Source organism: Bos mutus, chromosome 3 (assembly GCF_027580195.1).
Source record: "Bos mutus isolate GX-2022 chromosome 3, NWIPB_WYAK_1.1, whole genome shotgun sequence".
Taxonomy (NCBI): Eukaryota; Metazoa; Chordata; class Mammalia; order Artiodactyla; family Bovidae; genus Bos; species Bos mutus.
Window position 1 is genome coordinate 21,471,168 of NC_091619.1, and position 16,152 is coordinate 21,487,319.

The window sequence follows — 16,152 nt, forward strand, 5'->3', positions numbered from 1 at the left end:
AAACAGGGATTCACACCCCACTGCTCTAGGGAGACGCTATTCCAGACTGTTGTTTAGTTGCTAAGTCGTGCCCTCCTCTTTTGTGACCCCATGAACTGTAGTCCACCAGGCTCCTCTGTCCATGAGATTTCCCAGGCAAGAATCCCAGAGTGGGTTGCCATTTCCTCTTTTAGGAGATCTTCCCAACTCAGGGATCAAACCCACACCACCTGTATGGCAGGCAGATTCTTAACCCCTGAGCCACCAGGGAAGCCTGCTAGTCCAGACAGGTGAATGCTAAACATTTAGACAGGTTTCCTAGGTGGTCATGTAGTAAAGAATCCTTCTGCCAAGCAGGAGATGTGGGCTTGATCCCTGGGTTAGGGTTTGATCCCTGGATTGGGAAGATCCCCTGGAGGAGGAAATGGCAACCTACTCCAGTATTCTTGCCTGGAGAATCTCATGGACAGAAGAACCTGGTGGGCGACAGTTCTTAGGGTTGAAAAGAGTCAGACACGACTGAATGACTGAGCATGCACGCACAAACATTTAGAGCAGTAGAAGTGGTTTGCCTGATGGATTCTAGATGAATGAAGTGAGCAAAACTACCTTTATCATCACCTCCTCATCATCCCCATGAGTGTATGGCTCTGACAACCCTTTCCTGATTCATGGATATTAATTTGGTTAGGGACCAAACCATTTTTTTTTTGTTTTTGGCCACAGTCTGGGGGATCTTCCCTGACCAAGGAATTAAACGCACACCCCCTTCAGTGGAGACATGGAGTCTTATCCACTGGACCACCAGGGAAGACCCAAACCAGCATTTTGTAAAGCCAGTGTATTCACTGGAAATTTGCTGTTTCAGAACCAAACATGCTCTCTCCCAGTGATTTAACCAAAGAGTCTGGCAGCAGTCAGGCAACATTCCTGGGGGAAAAATTACTCCCACTGACTTGCACAGGGTAGATGACATACAGCTGGGAGTAGGGGATATTTAAGAACTCAAATACTCAGCACCCTGTTCTTTATGGGTAGACTGAGCAAGATAAAGAATATGGAGGCTTATGTGAAGAATCCCTCTGTGAGGAGAATTTCCAGAAATTTCAAGAATGAAATTTGGGAACAGAATCATAGTCTTAAACTTATACATAAGCTTAATCATAGTCAGGGTAAGTAAGCAGCTTCAGAAGCAACTCAGAAACCAAGTCACCTACAAGACTCAATCAAATGAAGCAACTAAGAGAACAGACTTTGGAATTAGATAGTTCCAGGCTGATGGTCAACACTGAAATCAGATTGATTATATTCTTTGCAGCCAAAGATGGAGAAGCTCCATACAGTCAGCAAAAACAAGACCAAGAGCTGACTGTGGCTCAGATCATGAACTCCTTATTGCCAAATTCAGACTTAAATTGAAGAAAGTAGGGAAAACCACTAGACCATTCAGGTATGACCTAAATCAAATCCCTTATGATTATACAGTGGAAGTGAGAAATAGATTTAAGGGCCTAGATCTGATAGACAGAGTGCCTGATGAACTATGGAATGAGGTTCCTGACATTGTACAGCAGACAGGGATCAAGACCATCCCCGTGGAAAAGAAATGCAGGGAAGCAAAATGGCTGTCTGGGGAGGCCTTACAAATAGCTGTGAAAAGAAGAGAAGTGAAAAGCAAAGGAGAAAAGGAAAGATATAAGCATCTGACTGCAGAGTTCCAAAGAATAGCAAGAAGAGATAAGAAAGCCTTCAGCGATCAATGCAAAGAAATAGAGGAAAACAACAGAATGGGAAAGACTAGAGATCTCTTTAAGAAAATTAGAGATACCAAGGGAACATTTCATGCAAAGATGGGCTTGATAAAGGACAGAAATGGTATGGACCTAACAGAAGCAGAAGATATTAAGAAGAGATGGCAAGAATACACAGAAGAATTATACAAAATAGATCTTCACGACCCAGATAATCATGATGGTGTGATCACTCACCTAGAGCCAGACATCCTGGAATGTGAAGTCAAGTGGGCCTTAGAAAGCATCACTACGAACAAAGCTAGCGGAGGTGATGGAATTCCAGTTGAGCTACTTCAAATCCTGAAAGATGATGCTGTGAAAGTGCTGCACTCAATATGCCAGCAAATTTGGAAAACTCAGCAGTGGCCACAGGACTGGAAAAGGTCAGTTTTCATTCCAATCCCAAAGAAAGGCAATGCCAAAGAATGCTCAAACTACTGCACAATTGCACTCATCTCACACGCTAGTAAAGTAATGCTCAAAATTCTCCAAGCCAGGCTTCAGCAATATGTGAACCGTGAACTTCCTGATGTTCAAGCTGGTTTTAGAAAAGGCAGAGGAACCAGAGATCAAATTGCCAACATCCGCTGGATCATGGAAAAAGCAAGACAGTTCCAGAAAAACATCTATTTCTGCTTTATTGACTATGCCAAAGCCTTTGACTGTGTGGATCACAATAAACTGCGGAAAATTCTGAAAGAGATGGGAATACCAGACCACCTGGCCTGCCTCTTGAGAAATTTGTATGCAAGTCAGGAAGCCAACAGTTAGAACTGGACATGGAACAACAGACTGGTTCCAAATAGGAAAAGGAGTACATCAAGGCTGTATATTGTCACCCTGCTTATTTAACTTATATGCAGAGTACATCATGAGAAACGCTGGACTGGAAGAAACACAAGCTGGAATCAAGATTGCCGGGAGAAATATCAATAACCTCAGATATGCAGATGACACCACCCTTATGGCAGAAAGTGAAGAGGAACTCAAAAGCCTCTTGATGAAAGTGAAAGTGGAGAGTGAAAAAGTTGGCTTAAAGCTCAACATTCAGAAAATGAAGATCATGGCATTCGGTCCCACCACTTCATGGGAAATAGATGGGGAAACAGTGGAAACAGTGTCAGACTTTATTTTTTGGGGCTCCAAAATCACTGCAGATGGTGACTGCAGCCATGAAATTAAAAGACGCTTACTCCTTGGAAGGAAAGTTATGACCAACCTAGATAGCATATTCAAAAGCAGAGACATTACTTTGCCAACAAAGGTTGGTCTAGTTAAGGCTATGGTTTTTCCTGTGGTCACGTATGGATGTGAGAGTTGGACTGTGAAGAAGGCTGAGCACTGAAGAATTGATGCTTTTGAACTGTGGTGTTGGAGAAGACTCTTGAGAGTCCCTTGGACTGCAAGGAGATCCAACCAGTCCATTCTGAAGGAGATCAGCCCTGGGATTTCTTTGGAAGGAATGATGCTAAAACTGAAACTCCAGTACTTTGGCCACCTCATGCGAAGAGTTGACTCATTGGAAAAGACTCTGATGCTGGGAGGGATTAGGGACAGGAGGAGAAGGGGACGACAGAGGATGAGATGGCTGGATGGCATCACTGACTCGATGGATGTGAGTCTGGATGAACTCCCGGAGTTGGTGATGGACAGGGAGGCCTGGCGTGCTGCGATTCATGGGGTCGCAAAGACTCGGACACGACTGAGTGACTGAACTAAGGCAATATTTCTTCCTCAGCTGTGTGTGGCCAAGATTTTAATCTAAAGTTCAATTTTCTTGTCTTGAAAATGACTATATTAACATTTACTTAAGGGACTTCCCTGGTGGTCCAGTGGTTAAGAATCCACCCTCCAGTGCAGGGGATGTGGGTTCAATCTCTGGGTGGGGAACTAAGATCCCACATGCCATGTGGCAACTAAGCCCATGTGCTCTGGAGCCCCCACACCACAACAAGAGAGCTGGCGTGCCACAACAAAGACCCAGTGCAACCTAAATTTTAAATAATAAATAAAAAATAACATTTACTTTAGACCTCACAGGGGTACAGCGATTAGGTGAAATAAAGTTCACAAAGGGATTAACACAGAAGCTAACAAATGCAAGCTTGATACAAATGGTAGCTTTATAGTTAATTTTTATTCTTTGAACCCCCAAGTAGAACCCCTCAGGTAGTAAAGAATACACCTGTCAATACAGGAGACCCAGGTCAGATCCCTGGCTTGGGAAGATCCCCTGGAGGAGGAAATGGCAACCTACTCCAGTACTCTTGCCTGGAGAATCCCATCGACAGAGAAGCCTGGTGGGTTACAGTCCATGGGGGTCACAAGAGTCAGGCAAGACTTAGCAACGAAACTACCACCACCACCACCATCACTGTGCTCCAAGAGCAGCCAATGCATATGTCTGCTTTAGCCTCTTCTAGAATTATAGACAACAAAGTCAAAACCTCAAAGGCAGAAACCGTCTTTAATCCGTTTGTTTACTCTCAGCATTCAGCACAGTGTGCCTTGCCTGTATTGGCTCACATTTAAAATGTTTATGAACTGATCTTAGCTGCCAGTTAGGAAGTATCTGAGACATCACTTACGATATATGATTACAGGATTTTTCCATCTGTGACCCATTAGGTGGTGAAATAAACTGAGTCACACAAGCATTTTTTTTAAAGTAAAGGAATAGGTTGGGAAAGATCGGAGTACAGACCACACAGTAAGGATAAGGATTGTTACATGAAACATTTGATTCAGTTATATATTGTGTGTATTTGGTTGCAGAGTAAATACATTTCTTATTGAGGGTAGAAATAGAAAAGAAGTGTGAACATAATGACTCTTCTACTTCACCAACGCTTGGTGTTTTCTCTTTCATTTCAGCGATTGTGATAGGCGCATAGTGGTATGGCATTGTGGTTCCAATATGCATTTCTCTAACGACTAGTGGCGTGGAGCTCCTTTACACTGTATCTCATATCTTTGAATATCCTCTTTATAATCACTTTAGAAAATTGTTCAGAAGTATCTACAAAAGCTGAACATGCATTTCCTATTACCTAGCAATTCCATATATTTACTCAACAGAAATGTGTACTTATGTTCACCAAAAGACAGATACAGGAATCTTTGTAGGAACACTATATTCATAATAGCCCCAAATGCTCATTAATAACAGAATGGACAAATACATTTGATATATCAACACATAATAGAATCCTACATAGAAGCAAAAGTGAATGAACTACAACTACACACAATGCAGAAGAACTGTACAACATAAGATTGAGTCAAAGAAGCCAGATACAAAAGGGTACACAGTGGATAATTTCACTTACCTGAAGTTCAAAAGCAGGCAAAACTTATCTATGGTGTTAAAAGTTAGGATAATGGTTATCCTGGGGGTCACAAGGGCTTCAGGGGTGCTGGTTATATTCCCTTTCTTGATCTTAGTGCTTGTTACATGGGTATACTCAGTTCATTAAATTGACTCATAAAAATCATAAACATATGATTTGTGATTTTTCTGACATTTCTGAATTTGTCTGAAATGACTACATGGAAAAAGTTCAAAAAAAATAATAAATAATACTTTTTTTTTAAGTGAGAAAAATACTGATAGAGGCAAGAATCCCTAATACATTCACCCTCATTATCATCAAGTGGTCACCAAGTCTGTGCTTGAATAATTCCAGGGTTAGAAACCTATTTATGTCCAGGAAGGTCACTTGTTAAAAAACCTTTCCTTTGCACCAAGCTATAACTTGCATCCTCACAACTTGCTCCCATTGGTTGTTCTGTTCTAAGAGATTCCAAATCGGCCTAATCCCTCTACCACCAATTGCTCCTCAAATATTTTAAGGGAGCAATACAGCGTTTCCACCATCCTTCCACAGAAAAACAAAAATGAAGTCTTTGTCTCCAGACCTCATCTCTGATCCTTGAATGAGCCCCATTTGAAAGTATATGGAAAATTTTAAATATAGCCAGCAGCCCTGAAGCTCTCACCCCAAGTCTTTACTCCCCCAGACTAAAGAGCCCCAGGTCTTTGGTCACCCCTTAAGTGTGGTTCTCAGCCCCCTGAAGACTCCTGATTGCACTGCCGTTATCCAGTGATGCTCAAAATGGAACTCTGGCCTCTAGGAGAGGCCTGTGAAGAGCAGAAAAGAGAAAAAAGTAAATCTGGATAGTGTACTTCTCAACACACTCTCACCTTCAATGTGTCCTTTCTTCAAAGCTCACGTTATACAGTTCTCCCATGTTGAACAACCGGCTAAAATCTCCCAGGTCTATTTCACAAGTACTGTTAAGCACCATATTTACCTTCTGTGTTAGTACAATTTGCCCTCTATTAGAACTCAATAACACACATCTGAGTTCCACTCCAATTCTCCAAAGCTAAATCTTGGAGATGACAACCTATCAGTTATGGAAACATCTCTGAATACAGCCTTTCCATCACTCTTCCCCTGAAAAACAAAAATGAACTCTTTGTCTCAAGAGTGAGCTGCATTTGAAAGTATATTGGGGGGAAGCAGTGGGGCATGGGGGAAACACAATTCCACAGTGTATCTCCAATTTCTGACCTAAAAGCAACTGTCACCCTGACCTCGACAAAGCCTAAGCAATAACCGGCACCCTGGTCTCCTCCTTTTCTCCCACAGAGTCAGCTTCAACTGGAGACTCTGGAAATGAGCTCTGGTGTGAGACTAGTAGAGGGTGAAGTTGAGAAGGAAAACGTGGCAGGCTGAGAAGCAATCTGATATTTTTCAAGGTATCTGAAATCAAAGGTATCTCTAAAAACAGACCTGAGGGAATTCCCTCTGATCTGTGGATCAATTAAAAGACAGAGAAACCCTTCCACAAAAACTTCCAGCAGCCTCACTGGTTATTTTTAACATTGAAACTAAGTGGAAGGGAGATTCCTTAAGCAGCGAGACACCAGAGAACAGATGGACAGATGTGCAGGAGACTAGAAGAAGTGGGTTGGGAATTAGGGAGGAGGAGGCGATGAAAAGAGAAGCCTTCAAAGGCCCCTAGTGGTGAGGGGCGACCTCTCCAAAAGGGTAATGGGGCCGGGGTAGGGGGCGGGGGGGCGGGGGTGGAAAGACACCAAAGCCAGAGAGCGGCGGGAAAGACGCAGCTCACCTACCGTGTCCACGCCTGCTCCATTTTCCAGGCGCTGTCCTTACTCGCGGGGCGCTCCTCACCCGGGAGTGGAAGCAGCCTGGGAAAATGAGAAGCCTGGCCCTCGAATCTCCAGCGCAAAGAACCTTGTCTTCCCCAGCTCCCTCTTTCTGTGTCGGCGAAGAGAGAGCTCTGCTCCGTGCTTCTTCAGAAAACCCGATTTGACGTGGCCAAACCTCTAGCTAACCGTGCTAGGGCACAAGGGAGGGGACTGTTCTCAGTAGGAAGCCGACAGGAGCCGAGTGGCGCCCAGAGCTGTTTGGGGGAGCTGGGGCCAGGGGCAGCGCGGCGGTGCGCGCACACACTCCAGGCTGAGACACCACTGGCTGGCACGAGTTGCTCGACACCAGCTGAGCTGTCAACCGCGAGGGGAGGCGGGGCTCCCCGCAGCCAGTGTGCTGGGGCCCAGTCGGCCCCAGGTTACACGCCGCGGCCTGAACACACCCTTCCGTCTTCCCTGCCTGGATGATGCTGGCAGAAGAGCAGAGGGCTTAGAGGACTCCGCACCAAGCCCTCTGTCCCTTCCCTGAACCACCGAGGGGCTCTGGAAAAAAACAACCAACTGATGGGAAAATCTGGAGAGGAAGTCCTCTTGGGTGCCTGCATTACCCCACCCACAGGTAACCCCCCAGCCAGAGCCGGAGTCTAGGAACGTTTTAGGTGCAATCTGAAAGCAAATGCAGCCCTTACAGGGTTATAAGACATGATGCTATTTTCCCAGAGATCTCATATGTCAGTGTCACCATTAATGTGGGGACCAGGAACTTTACTCGGGAAAGGAGGCATTCTTACAAAACCTTACAGCCTTATTAGCTGCCTCCATCTCAGACATCTTGATATTATGGTATTCTATCTCCCTGGGTTTCAATTTCCCAAGCACAAAGGCTACTGGGCTTTGTTAGCTTCAAGAGGGCAGTGGGTCCCTGAACTTCCCGGAAAAGCTTCAAGACAGTGGCCGTTCATGCGTGCTTAGTCACTCAAACGTGTCTGACTTTTTGCGACCCCATGGACTGCAGCCTGCCGGGCTCCTCTGTCAACGGGATTCTCCAGGCAAGAATACTGGAGTGGGTTGCCATGCCCTCCTCCAGGGGATCTTCCCAAGCCAGGGATCAAACCCAGGTATCCCGCATTGCAGACGGATTCCTTGCTGTCTGAGCCACCAGGGAAGCCCAAGACAGTGGCCATCAGAACCCAAACTTTCCCTCTAACTGTTTTAAAATCATAGAAAAAGGCTCTTTGGTGATCCCGATGCCTGAGACCCTGTATCATCTATTTAAGTAACAGAGTTTCGACATATCAGACATACTATAATTAAAGTGCGTACAGCCCCGAAGCTCCTTTTTAGCTCTAAAATAAAACCTTTTTATTAAGCGACATAATCACTGTGATTAGCATTACCACTGACCTTTTTTTAATTTGCAGAAAGCTTTATAGTGCCCACATGTGGCAAGGCTGACTTAGTTATATTCATTTCACAGATGATAAATTTGAGACCAAAGAAGCTCAAGGTCTCTGGTAAGGCTCTGATACAGGCTGTCTTCTATATGGTGCGGCCCCTGAGACATGTCCACTGAAGAAAAGACCAACAAACCTTCTCTAGAACAAATTAATCCTCTCAGGTATCCTAAGAGTTTAACTTAGGAAGCATGAGTATTGGTGAGACTGAGTACTGGGGAGATTCTGGGGAGCCTGTGTTCTTGGGGCAAACCATCATTCCTGCTCCCACCTCATCAGTTAATTCTCCTAATTATCAGTACAGACTAAGGGTTGGGAGGGCAGGGTAACATCTGAGATTTCAGAAGAAATATCTGAAAGACCTGCCCACCAACCTCAACATAGCTTGTACCTCAGACCATGCTGGGATTTCTTTGGAAGGAATGATGCTAAAGCTGAAACTCCAGTACTTTGGCCACCTCATGCGAAGAGTTGACTCATTGGAAAAGACTCTGATGCTGGGAGGGATTGGGGACAGGAGGAGAAGGGGACGACAGAGGATGAGATGGCTGGATGGCATCACCGACTCGATGGACGTGAGTTTGAGTGAACTCCGGGAGTTGGTGATGGACAGGGAGGCCTGGCGTGCTACGATTCATGGGGTCGCAAAGAGTCAGACACGACTGAGTGACTGAACTGAACTGAAGACCATGCTGCTCCTGAGCTTAGAGTGTTTCCAGGAAATGTTTTAAGGTCCAGTTTGACCTGAGACAAGGCTCACCAGGTCACCTCTCTCAAAAAGAATCCCCTGATGCTTCTGAAGGCAAAGAAGAAAAAAAGAAAAAAAGGTGGGCAGGGAGAGCTAGAGTTCCATCTTCCATACCGAAGTTGGTGCTTTATTTAGTTTTGTCTCAAACCAAATTATGGGCTACTGAGTTTGGAGAGGAATTGTGTCTACACCCAGACATGTGCTATATTCAAGAAATTATAGCATTAGCTAGATAAACTGTGGGTGTCACAGACGCAAGGCTAGAAAATATGCTCAGTCATTTTAAAATTTTTATTTTTTTAAATTTATTTATTTTTCATTAGAGGATGGGCTTCCCTAGAAGCTCAGGTGGTAAAGAATCTGCCTGCAATGGGGGAGACCTGGGTTCAATCCCTGGGTTGGGAAGATCCTCTGGAGGAGGGCAATATTCTTGCCTGGAGAATCCCCATGGACAGAGGAGCCTGGCGGGTTACAGTCTATGGGATCACAAAGAGTCGGACACAACTGAGTGACTAAACAATTGGAGGATAATTGCTTTACAATATTATGTTGATTTCTGCCATATGTCAACATGAATCAGTCATAGGTATATATGCTCATTTTTAAAATAACTTTTACAAAGGTCATAAAACATTCATTGTAAAAGAATTGAAAAATACAGTAAAGTATATAGAAATTAAATCATCTATCATACCAAGAGATAATCAATGTTAAAGTTTGTTTAACTTTTTTCCAATCTTTTAAAAATATGTCATCTAATGCAAATGTTGACTCTCCTACACTTACAAGAGTATATTGTTGAAAAAAGAAATTTCTTTTTTTTAATTAAATTTACTGTTAAAAGAACTAACTTTTTATTTTATTTTTTCCTCTCACTTTATTTATTTTTATTTTAATTGAATGATAATTGCTTTACAATGTTGCATTGATTTCTGTCATACTACAACATGAATCAGCCATAAGTATTGTCATAAGTTTTAAAAGAAAATATTCAACCATATATCCACTTCTCCAGCACAACTGTTTAAATTTCTCCATATTTCCTATAATTATTATCCATATACTCAATATTACATAACCATTTGTATAGTTACAATTATGTACAGCTTAGCTATATCCCCCTTTTCTCATTTATTAGATATTTGTCCATATTGTTACAGAATATTCATATTTATTATTCTAATGATTATATAATATCAATATAACTATAGTTTACTTAATAATATTCTATTACTGCATAGTTATGTTATTTCTAATATTAGACTCTTATTAACAATGCCTTAATGAACTTTTCCTACTTCATTATTTTATTCTTTTGAATTACTTCCTTAGTATAACTTTTTAAGGTAAAGAAATTGTATAGTAAAAGAACCTTCTAATTTTATCATATTGCACAGTTTAAAGAGCACTAGGATTTATCATTTTAATTTTTTTCCTTATCTAATAGATAAGTAATAACTAGGAGCTTCCCTGATAGCTCGGTAAAGAATCCGCCTGCATTGCAGGAGATCCTGGTTCAATTCCTGGGACTGGAAGATCTGCTAGAGAAGGGATAGGCTACCCACTCCAGTATTATTGGGCTTCCCTTGTGGCTCAGCTGGTAAAGAATCCACCTGCAATGCAGGAGACCTGTGTTCAATCCCTGGGTTGGGAAGATCCCCTGGAGAAGGGAAAGACTACCCACTCCAGTATTCTGGCCTGGAGAATTATAGTCCACTGTATAGTCCATGGGGTCACAAAGAGTTGGACTTGACAGAGCGACTTTCACTTTCAAGTAATAACTTAATAGTTATAAGACCTTTTAGATATCTATCTGTATTTATATAGTATATAACTAATATCATCTCATTTTACCTTATATTTCTTAGAATACTAGCAAGTTCCTATTTCATATGTTTACTTGCAAACCATTATCTGTAGTAGCTAGTCATGAAATCCTGCTGTGTTGATCACTGTATTAGTCATCTTTGTGCTGAAACAATGCTGCTTAACAAAGAGCTCCCAAATCTCAGCATTGTACAACAGACATCCAATTTCACTCAAGGATCTGTGGTTCAGGTATGGGCTGGTTGGGCATGGATTCAACTCTGCTCCATGTAGCTCTCATTCCAGGATGCCTACTGAAGAAGCAGTGGCTACCTGGGGAATATTCTTCTAATGGCAGCATACAGGAGGGTTAAGAGAGTTGGCAGAGACTGTGATGTCTCTTAAAGTCTCTGCTCAGAACAAATACATTGTCCCTTCTGCCATATTTAATTCTCCAAGGTAAGTCACATGGCCAAGTCCAGAGTCATGACGCAGGAAATTGCACTCTGCCCACAGAGTACAGAAGGGGTGAGTATTCTGAAACAAGAATACAATCTACCAGTTACTGTCAATTTCCACTGTTGTACTGATCTTTGGAGAACAATGCTCATCAAGATGAAACTTTTATCAGCTGGGGTCTCTGAATGACTCTAATGTCCAGTGTTCCTGCTGGGCCAAACTGAACATGTGGAATGAGCAAGAGATACACTTTTGCTGTATTAAGTTACTGAGATTTTGAGATTGTTTTTTTAATCAATTATTTATTTATTTGGTTGCCCCAGGTCTTAGTTGCAGCACGTGGGCTCCCTAGGCTTCATGGGCTTCAGCAGTTGCAGCACGGGCTTAGTTGCTCCCCAGGATGTGGAATTTTAGTTCCCTGACCAAGAATGGAACCTGCATCCCCTGTATTGCAAGGAAGATTCTTAACCACCAGATCTCTAAGGACATTCTAGGGGTTATTTATTACTACAGAATAACATGGCCTATCCTGACAGCTTTTTTTAAGAATTTCATTTTATTTTTTAATTCATTATAAGATAGGCAGAAGACTATAGATTCCATGGATCATTATGGTAGAAAGTCACATATCTTCCTCCCTGCATATCTCTCTCATTTTTCTAGATTAGAACTCAATCTGGATAGATAATGTTGATAAATTAAACCAGTTACATTATTCTTTCCTGAGTACACTGCTTCTGAACTGGTCAACTGATGGTGCTTCAGGAAATATTTAAATTGATGATAAGGGACAAAAAATAGGAAAGTGTCTGTCTTCACGTGTGTGTACTCAGCTATGTCTGACTCTTTGCGACCCCATGGACTGTAACCTACCAGGCTCCTCTGTCCATGGAATTTTCCAGGCAGGAATACTGGATTGGGTTGCTATTTCCTACTTCAGGGGATGTTCCAAACCCAGGGATCAAAACCAAGTCTCCTGTGGTTTCTGCACTGCAGGCGGATTCTTTACCCACTGAGCCTGTCTTCATCATCAGTTCCAAATACTCCAATGGTATGTTTACCTTCCATTTATTTAGTTTTTTTATTTCCTTTCCCTTCCTTCTCCCCACCTTGATGGATTGCTTCATGAACTATAAGGCAATAAAATAACCATGTCTAATATGTTTTTTGCCATATTCTCTTCTAAAGGTATAATATGTACTGACTCCTTTCATTCCCACAATAATGTAATGAGGTAAGCTCTAGTTATTTGTTTTGTAAGTAATTAATATAGGACACAGGGAGGTAAATATTGTCTCAGTATATAAAGCTAAGATTTGAAACCAGTTTAGCTCCAAAGCATCATGCTTAGCCTCTCACCATGTACGCTGTTTCCCTAATTTTGACCCCTAACATTCACTGAGACTTAGATAGGAGGACGATACGTCTGCCACACCTGTCACTTCACTGACCACTGCAGTTGACTCAGCTGATGTAGTTAATAAATAGACGTCTCCTTTGTCCCTCACAGCTCCATGTCCACCTCTCTAACCTTGGATTTAAAATGTCCAAAAGGGAAGGGATATATGTATGTATATGGCTGATTCATTTTGCTGTACAGTAGAAACTCACACAACTATAGTTATAAAGAAATTATGCTGCTGCTGCTAAGTTGCTTCAGTCGTGTCCAACTCTGTGTGACCCCATAGACAGCAGCCCACCAGGTTCCTCTGTCCACAGGATTCTCCAGGCAAGAATACTGGAGTGGGTTGCCATTTCCTTCTCCAATGCATGCATGCAGGCTAAGTCGCTTCAGTCATGTCTGACTCTGTGTGACCCCAAGGACAGCAGCCCACCAGCCTCCTCTGTCCACGGGATTCTCCAGGCAAGAATACTGGAGTGGGTTGCCATTTCCTTCTCCAAAGCAACTATACTCCAATAAAATTAATTAAAAAAAAAAGTCCTTCTCAGAAAGCAATCATTCTGCAGGCAAGGATAGAGTGTCTGTGGCAAAGACCACCACAAATTCTTTCCTTCTTCTTCCATTGAGAGATGGAATCTAATTCTTCTTGCCTTTTTTTTTTAATCTTAGATCTAACTGACTATAGAATATAATATAAAAGATGTTCTAGGCCTTCTGGGGCTAATTCAAAAAAAGCCTTGCAGTTTCATACTAGACTTTGAAGGCACTTACTTTTGAAGCCCTGAGCTGCCAGATAAGAAACTCCCATGCTAGAGAAACCATGTGGAGAAGGCCCAAGACTATGTGAAGAGACAAAGAGAGGGGCCTAGTTGAGCCCACCATCTAGAACCATCAAGGTATCTGGCATGTGAGCAAAGCAGTATGGGACCTTCCAGATCAGTTCAGCCACCAGCTGGAATAATCAAGCAACTCCAGCTGTGGTTATACAGAATAGATTTACCCTGCTGAGTCATGCTAGAATTAATGATCCCTAAAACCATGAGATGGGGCTTCCCTGGTGGCACTAGTGGTAAAGAACTCAACTGCCAGTGCAAGAGACATAGGAAAGAGGGCTCGATTCCTGGGTCAGGAAGATCCCCTGGAGTAGGAAAAGGCAACCCACTCTAATATTCTTGCCTGGAGAATCTCATGGACAGAGGAGCCTGGCGGGCTACAGTCCATAGAGTCACAGAGCTGGACATAATTGAAGCGACTCAACATGCACACACGCAAAACCCTGAGACATAATAAAGTGTTTTTTGTTGAGCCATAGGTTTTGGAATAGTTTCCTAAGTAGCATTAGATAGTGGTACCATATTTGGTACCTTTAAGTGGGGCATAGCTATGCTCCTGCTGCTGCTAAGTCGCTTTAGTCGTGTCCAACTCTGTGTGACCCCACAGATGGCAGCCCACCATGCTCCTCTGTCCCTGGGATTCTCCAGGCAAGAACACTGGAGTGGGGTGCCATTTCCTTCTCCCAGGTATAACTGTAACAAAAACTTAAAACCAGTGGCAGTATATTTGGGACTTGGATGCCACAGAAGCTGTAAAGACCTATTAATGAAGCTGGAAGGACACTGAGGAGACTGCTGAAGAGTCTGTGAAGGACAGTGAAGAAAATACTATTGGAGACTGAAAAAAAAATAACCTATGTTATGTACTGGCAGAAATTTAGCAACACCATTACCCATGGGAATGTGGAAAACAGAAAATGTTACCTAATGAATGGGAAGATCTGGCAGAGGAAATTTTTAGGCAGAATTGAAAACATACTAACTGGTTGCTTTTAATCACATATGATAAAATATGGATAGAAAAGATGGGCTAAAAAAAAAGAAGAACCATTCAGTTTTTAAGCAGAATTTAGAAGAAATATAGTCAGGGTTTGCTAGTCAAAAGTCAAACTGCTCTCCTCTTCATTTTCTCCAGACAGCAAAAGCTTTCAAAACAGGAAGCAGTTTCAGGGCAAAAGAACAAACAAAAAATCAAATCCAGGATTTAATAAGACACACGACATAGTTAAGACCTCAAGAAGATTTAAGATAGTGCCTCATACACCATTTCAGTCAAACAAAAAGACCTATATGAAGCTTAAGCATGTGTCTTTCCACTAAACAAAAGAGCTTCTAAAATGTTTAGGGCCCATTATCCTATAGCACATTATCCTATAGTGATATTGTACAGGAGGCAGTGATCAAGACCATCCCCAAGAAAAAGAAATGCAAAAAGGCAAAACGATTGTCTGAGGAGGCCTTCCAAGTAACTGAGAAAAGAAGAGAAGTGAAAGGCAAAGGAGGAAAGGAAAGATATACCCATCTGAATGCAGGGTTCCAAAGAATAGCAAGGAGAGATAAGAAAGCCTTTTTCAGTGATCAGTGCAAAGAAATAGAGGAAAACAATAGAATGGGAAAGACTAGAGATCTCTTCAAGAAAACTAGAGATACCAAGGGAACATTTCATGCAAAGATGGGAACAATAAAGGACAGAAATGGTATGGAACTAACCATAGAAGCAGAAGATATTAAGAAGAGTGGCAAGAATACACAGAAGAATTATACAAAAAGATTTTAGTGATCAAGGTAACCACCATGGTGTGATCACTCACCTAGAGCCAGACATCCTGGAATGTGAAGTCAAATGCGCCTTAGGAAGCATCACTGCAAACCAAGCTAGTGGAGGTGATGGGAATTCTAGTTGAGCTATTTCAAATCCTAAAAGTAGATGCTTTAAAGTGCTACACTCAGTATGCCAGCAGATCTGGAAAACTCAGCAGTGGCCACAGGACTGGAAAAGGTCAGTTTTCACTCCAATTCCAAAGAAAGGCAATGCCAAAGAATGTTTAAACTACTGCACAATTGCATTCATCTCACATGCTAGCAAAGTAATGCTCAGAATTCTCCAAGCAAGATTTCAACAGTATGTGAACCGAGAACCTCCAGATGTTCAAGCTAGATTTAGAAAAGGCAGAGGAACCAGAGATCAAATTGCCAACATGTGCTGGATCACAGAAAAAGCAAGAGAATTCCAGAAAAACATTTACTTCTGCTTTATTGACTATGCCAAAGCCTTTGACTGTGTGGATCACAACAAACTGGAAAATTCTTCAAGAGATGGAAATGCCAAACCACTTTACTTGCCTCCTGAGAAATTTGTATGCAGGTCAAAAAGCAACAGTTAGAACCAGACATGGAACAATGGACCATGTCCCAAATTGGGAAAGGAGTACGTCAAGACTATAAATTGTCACCCTGCTTATTTAACTTATATGCATCATGTGAAATGCCAGGCTGGAT

At 42.3% G+C, this 16,152-nt stretch overlaps 1 protein-coding gene across 8 annotated transcripts in view; it reads right to left on the reverse strand.

Annotated features, from left to right (window-relative positions):
• Nucleotides 1-16,152, reverse strand: part of PDE4DIPP2 (PDE4DIP) — a 238,182-nt gene that overhangs the window by 196,689 nt on the left and 25,341 nt on the right. The window contains exon 1 of one of the 8 annotated variants that reach the window (XM_070367397.1): nt 6,916-7,128. The exons of the other annotated variants lie outside the window; for them this stretch is intronic. Coding sequence (XP_070223498.1) covers nt 6,916-6,935 — 20 coding nt within the window. The 5' untranslated portion in view covers nt 6,936-7,128. Of the gene's footprint in view, nt 1-6,915; nt 7,129-16,152 lie in introns of those variants that run through there. 8 annotated transcript variants of the gene reach the window in all.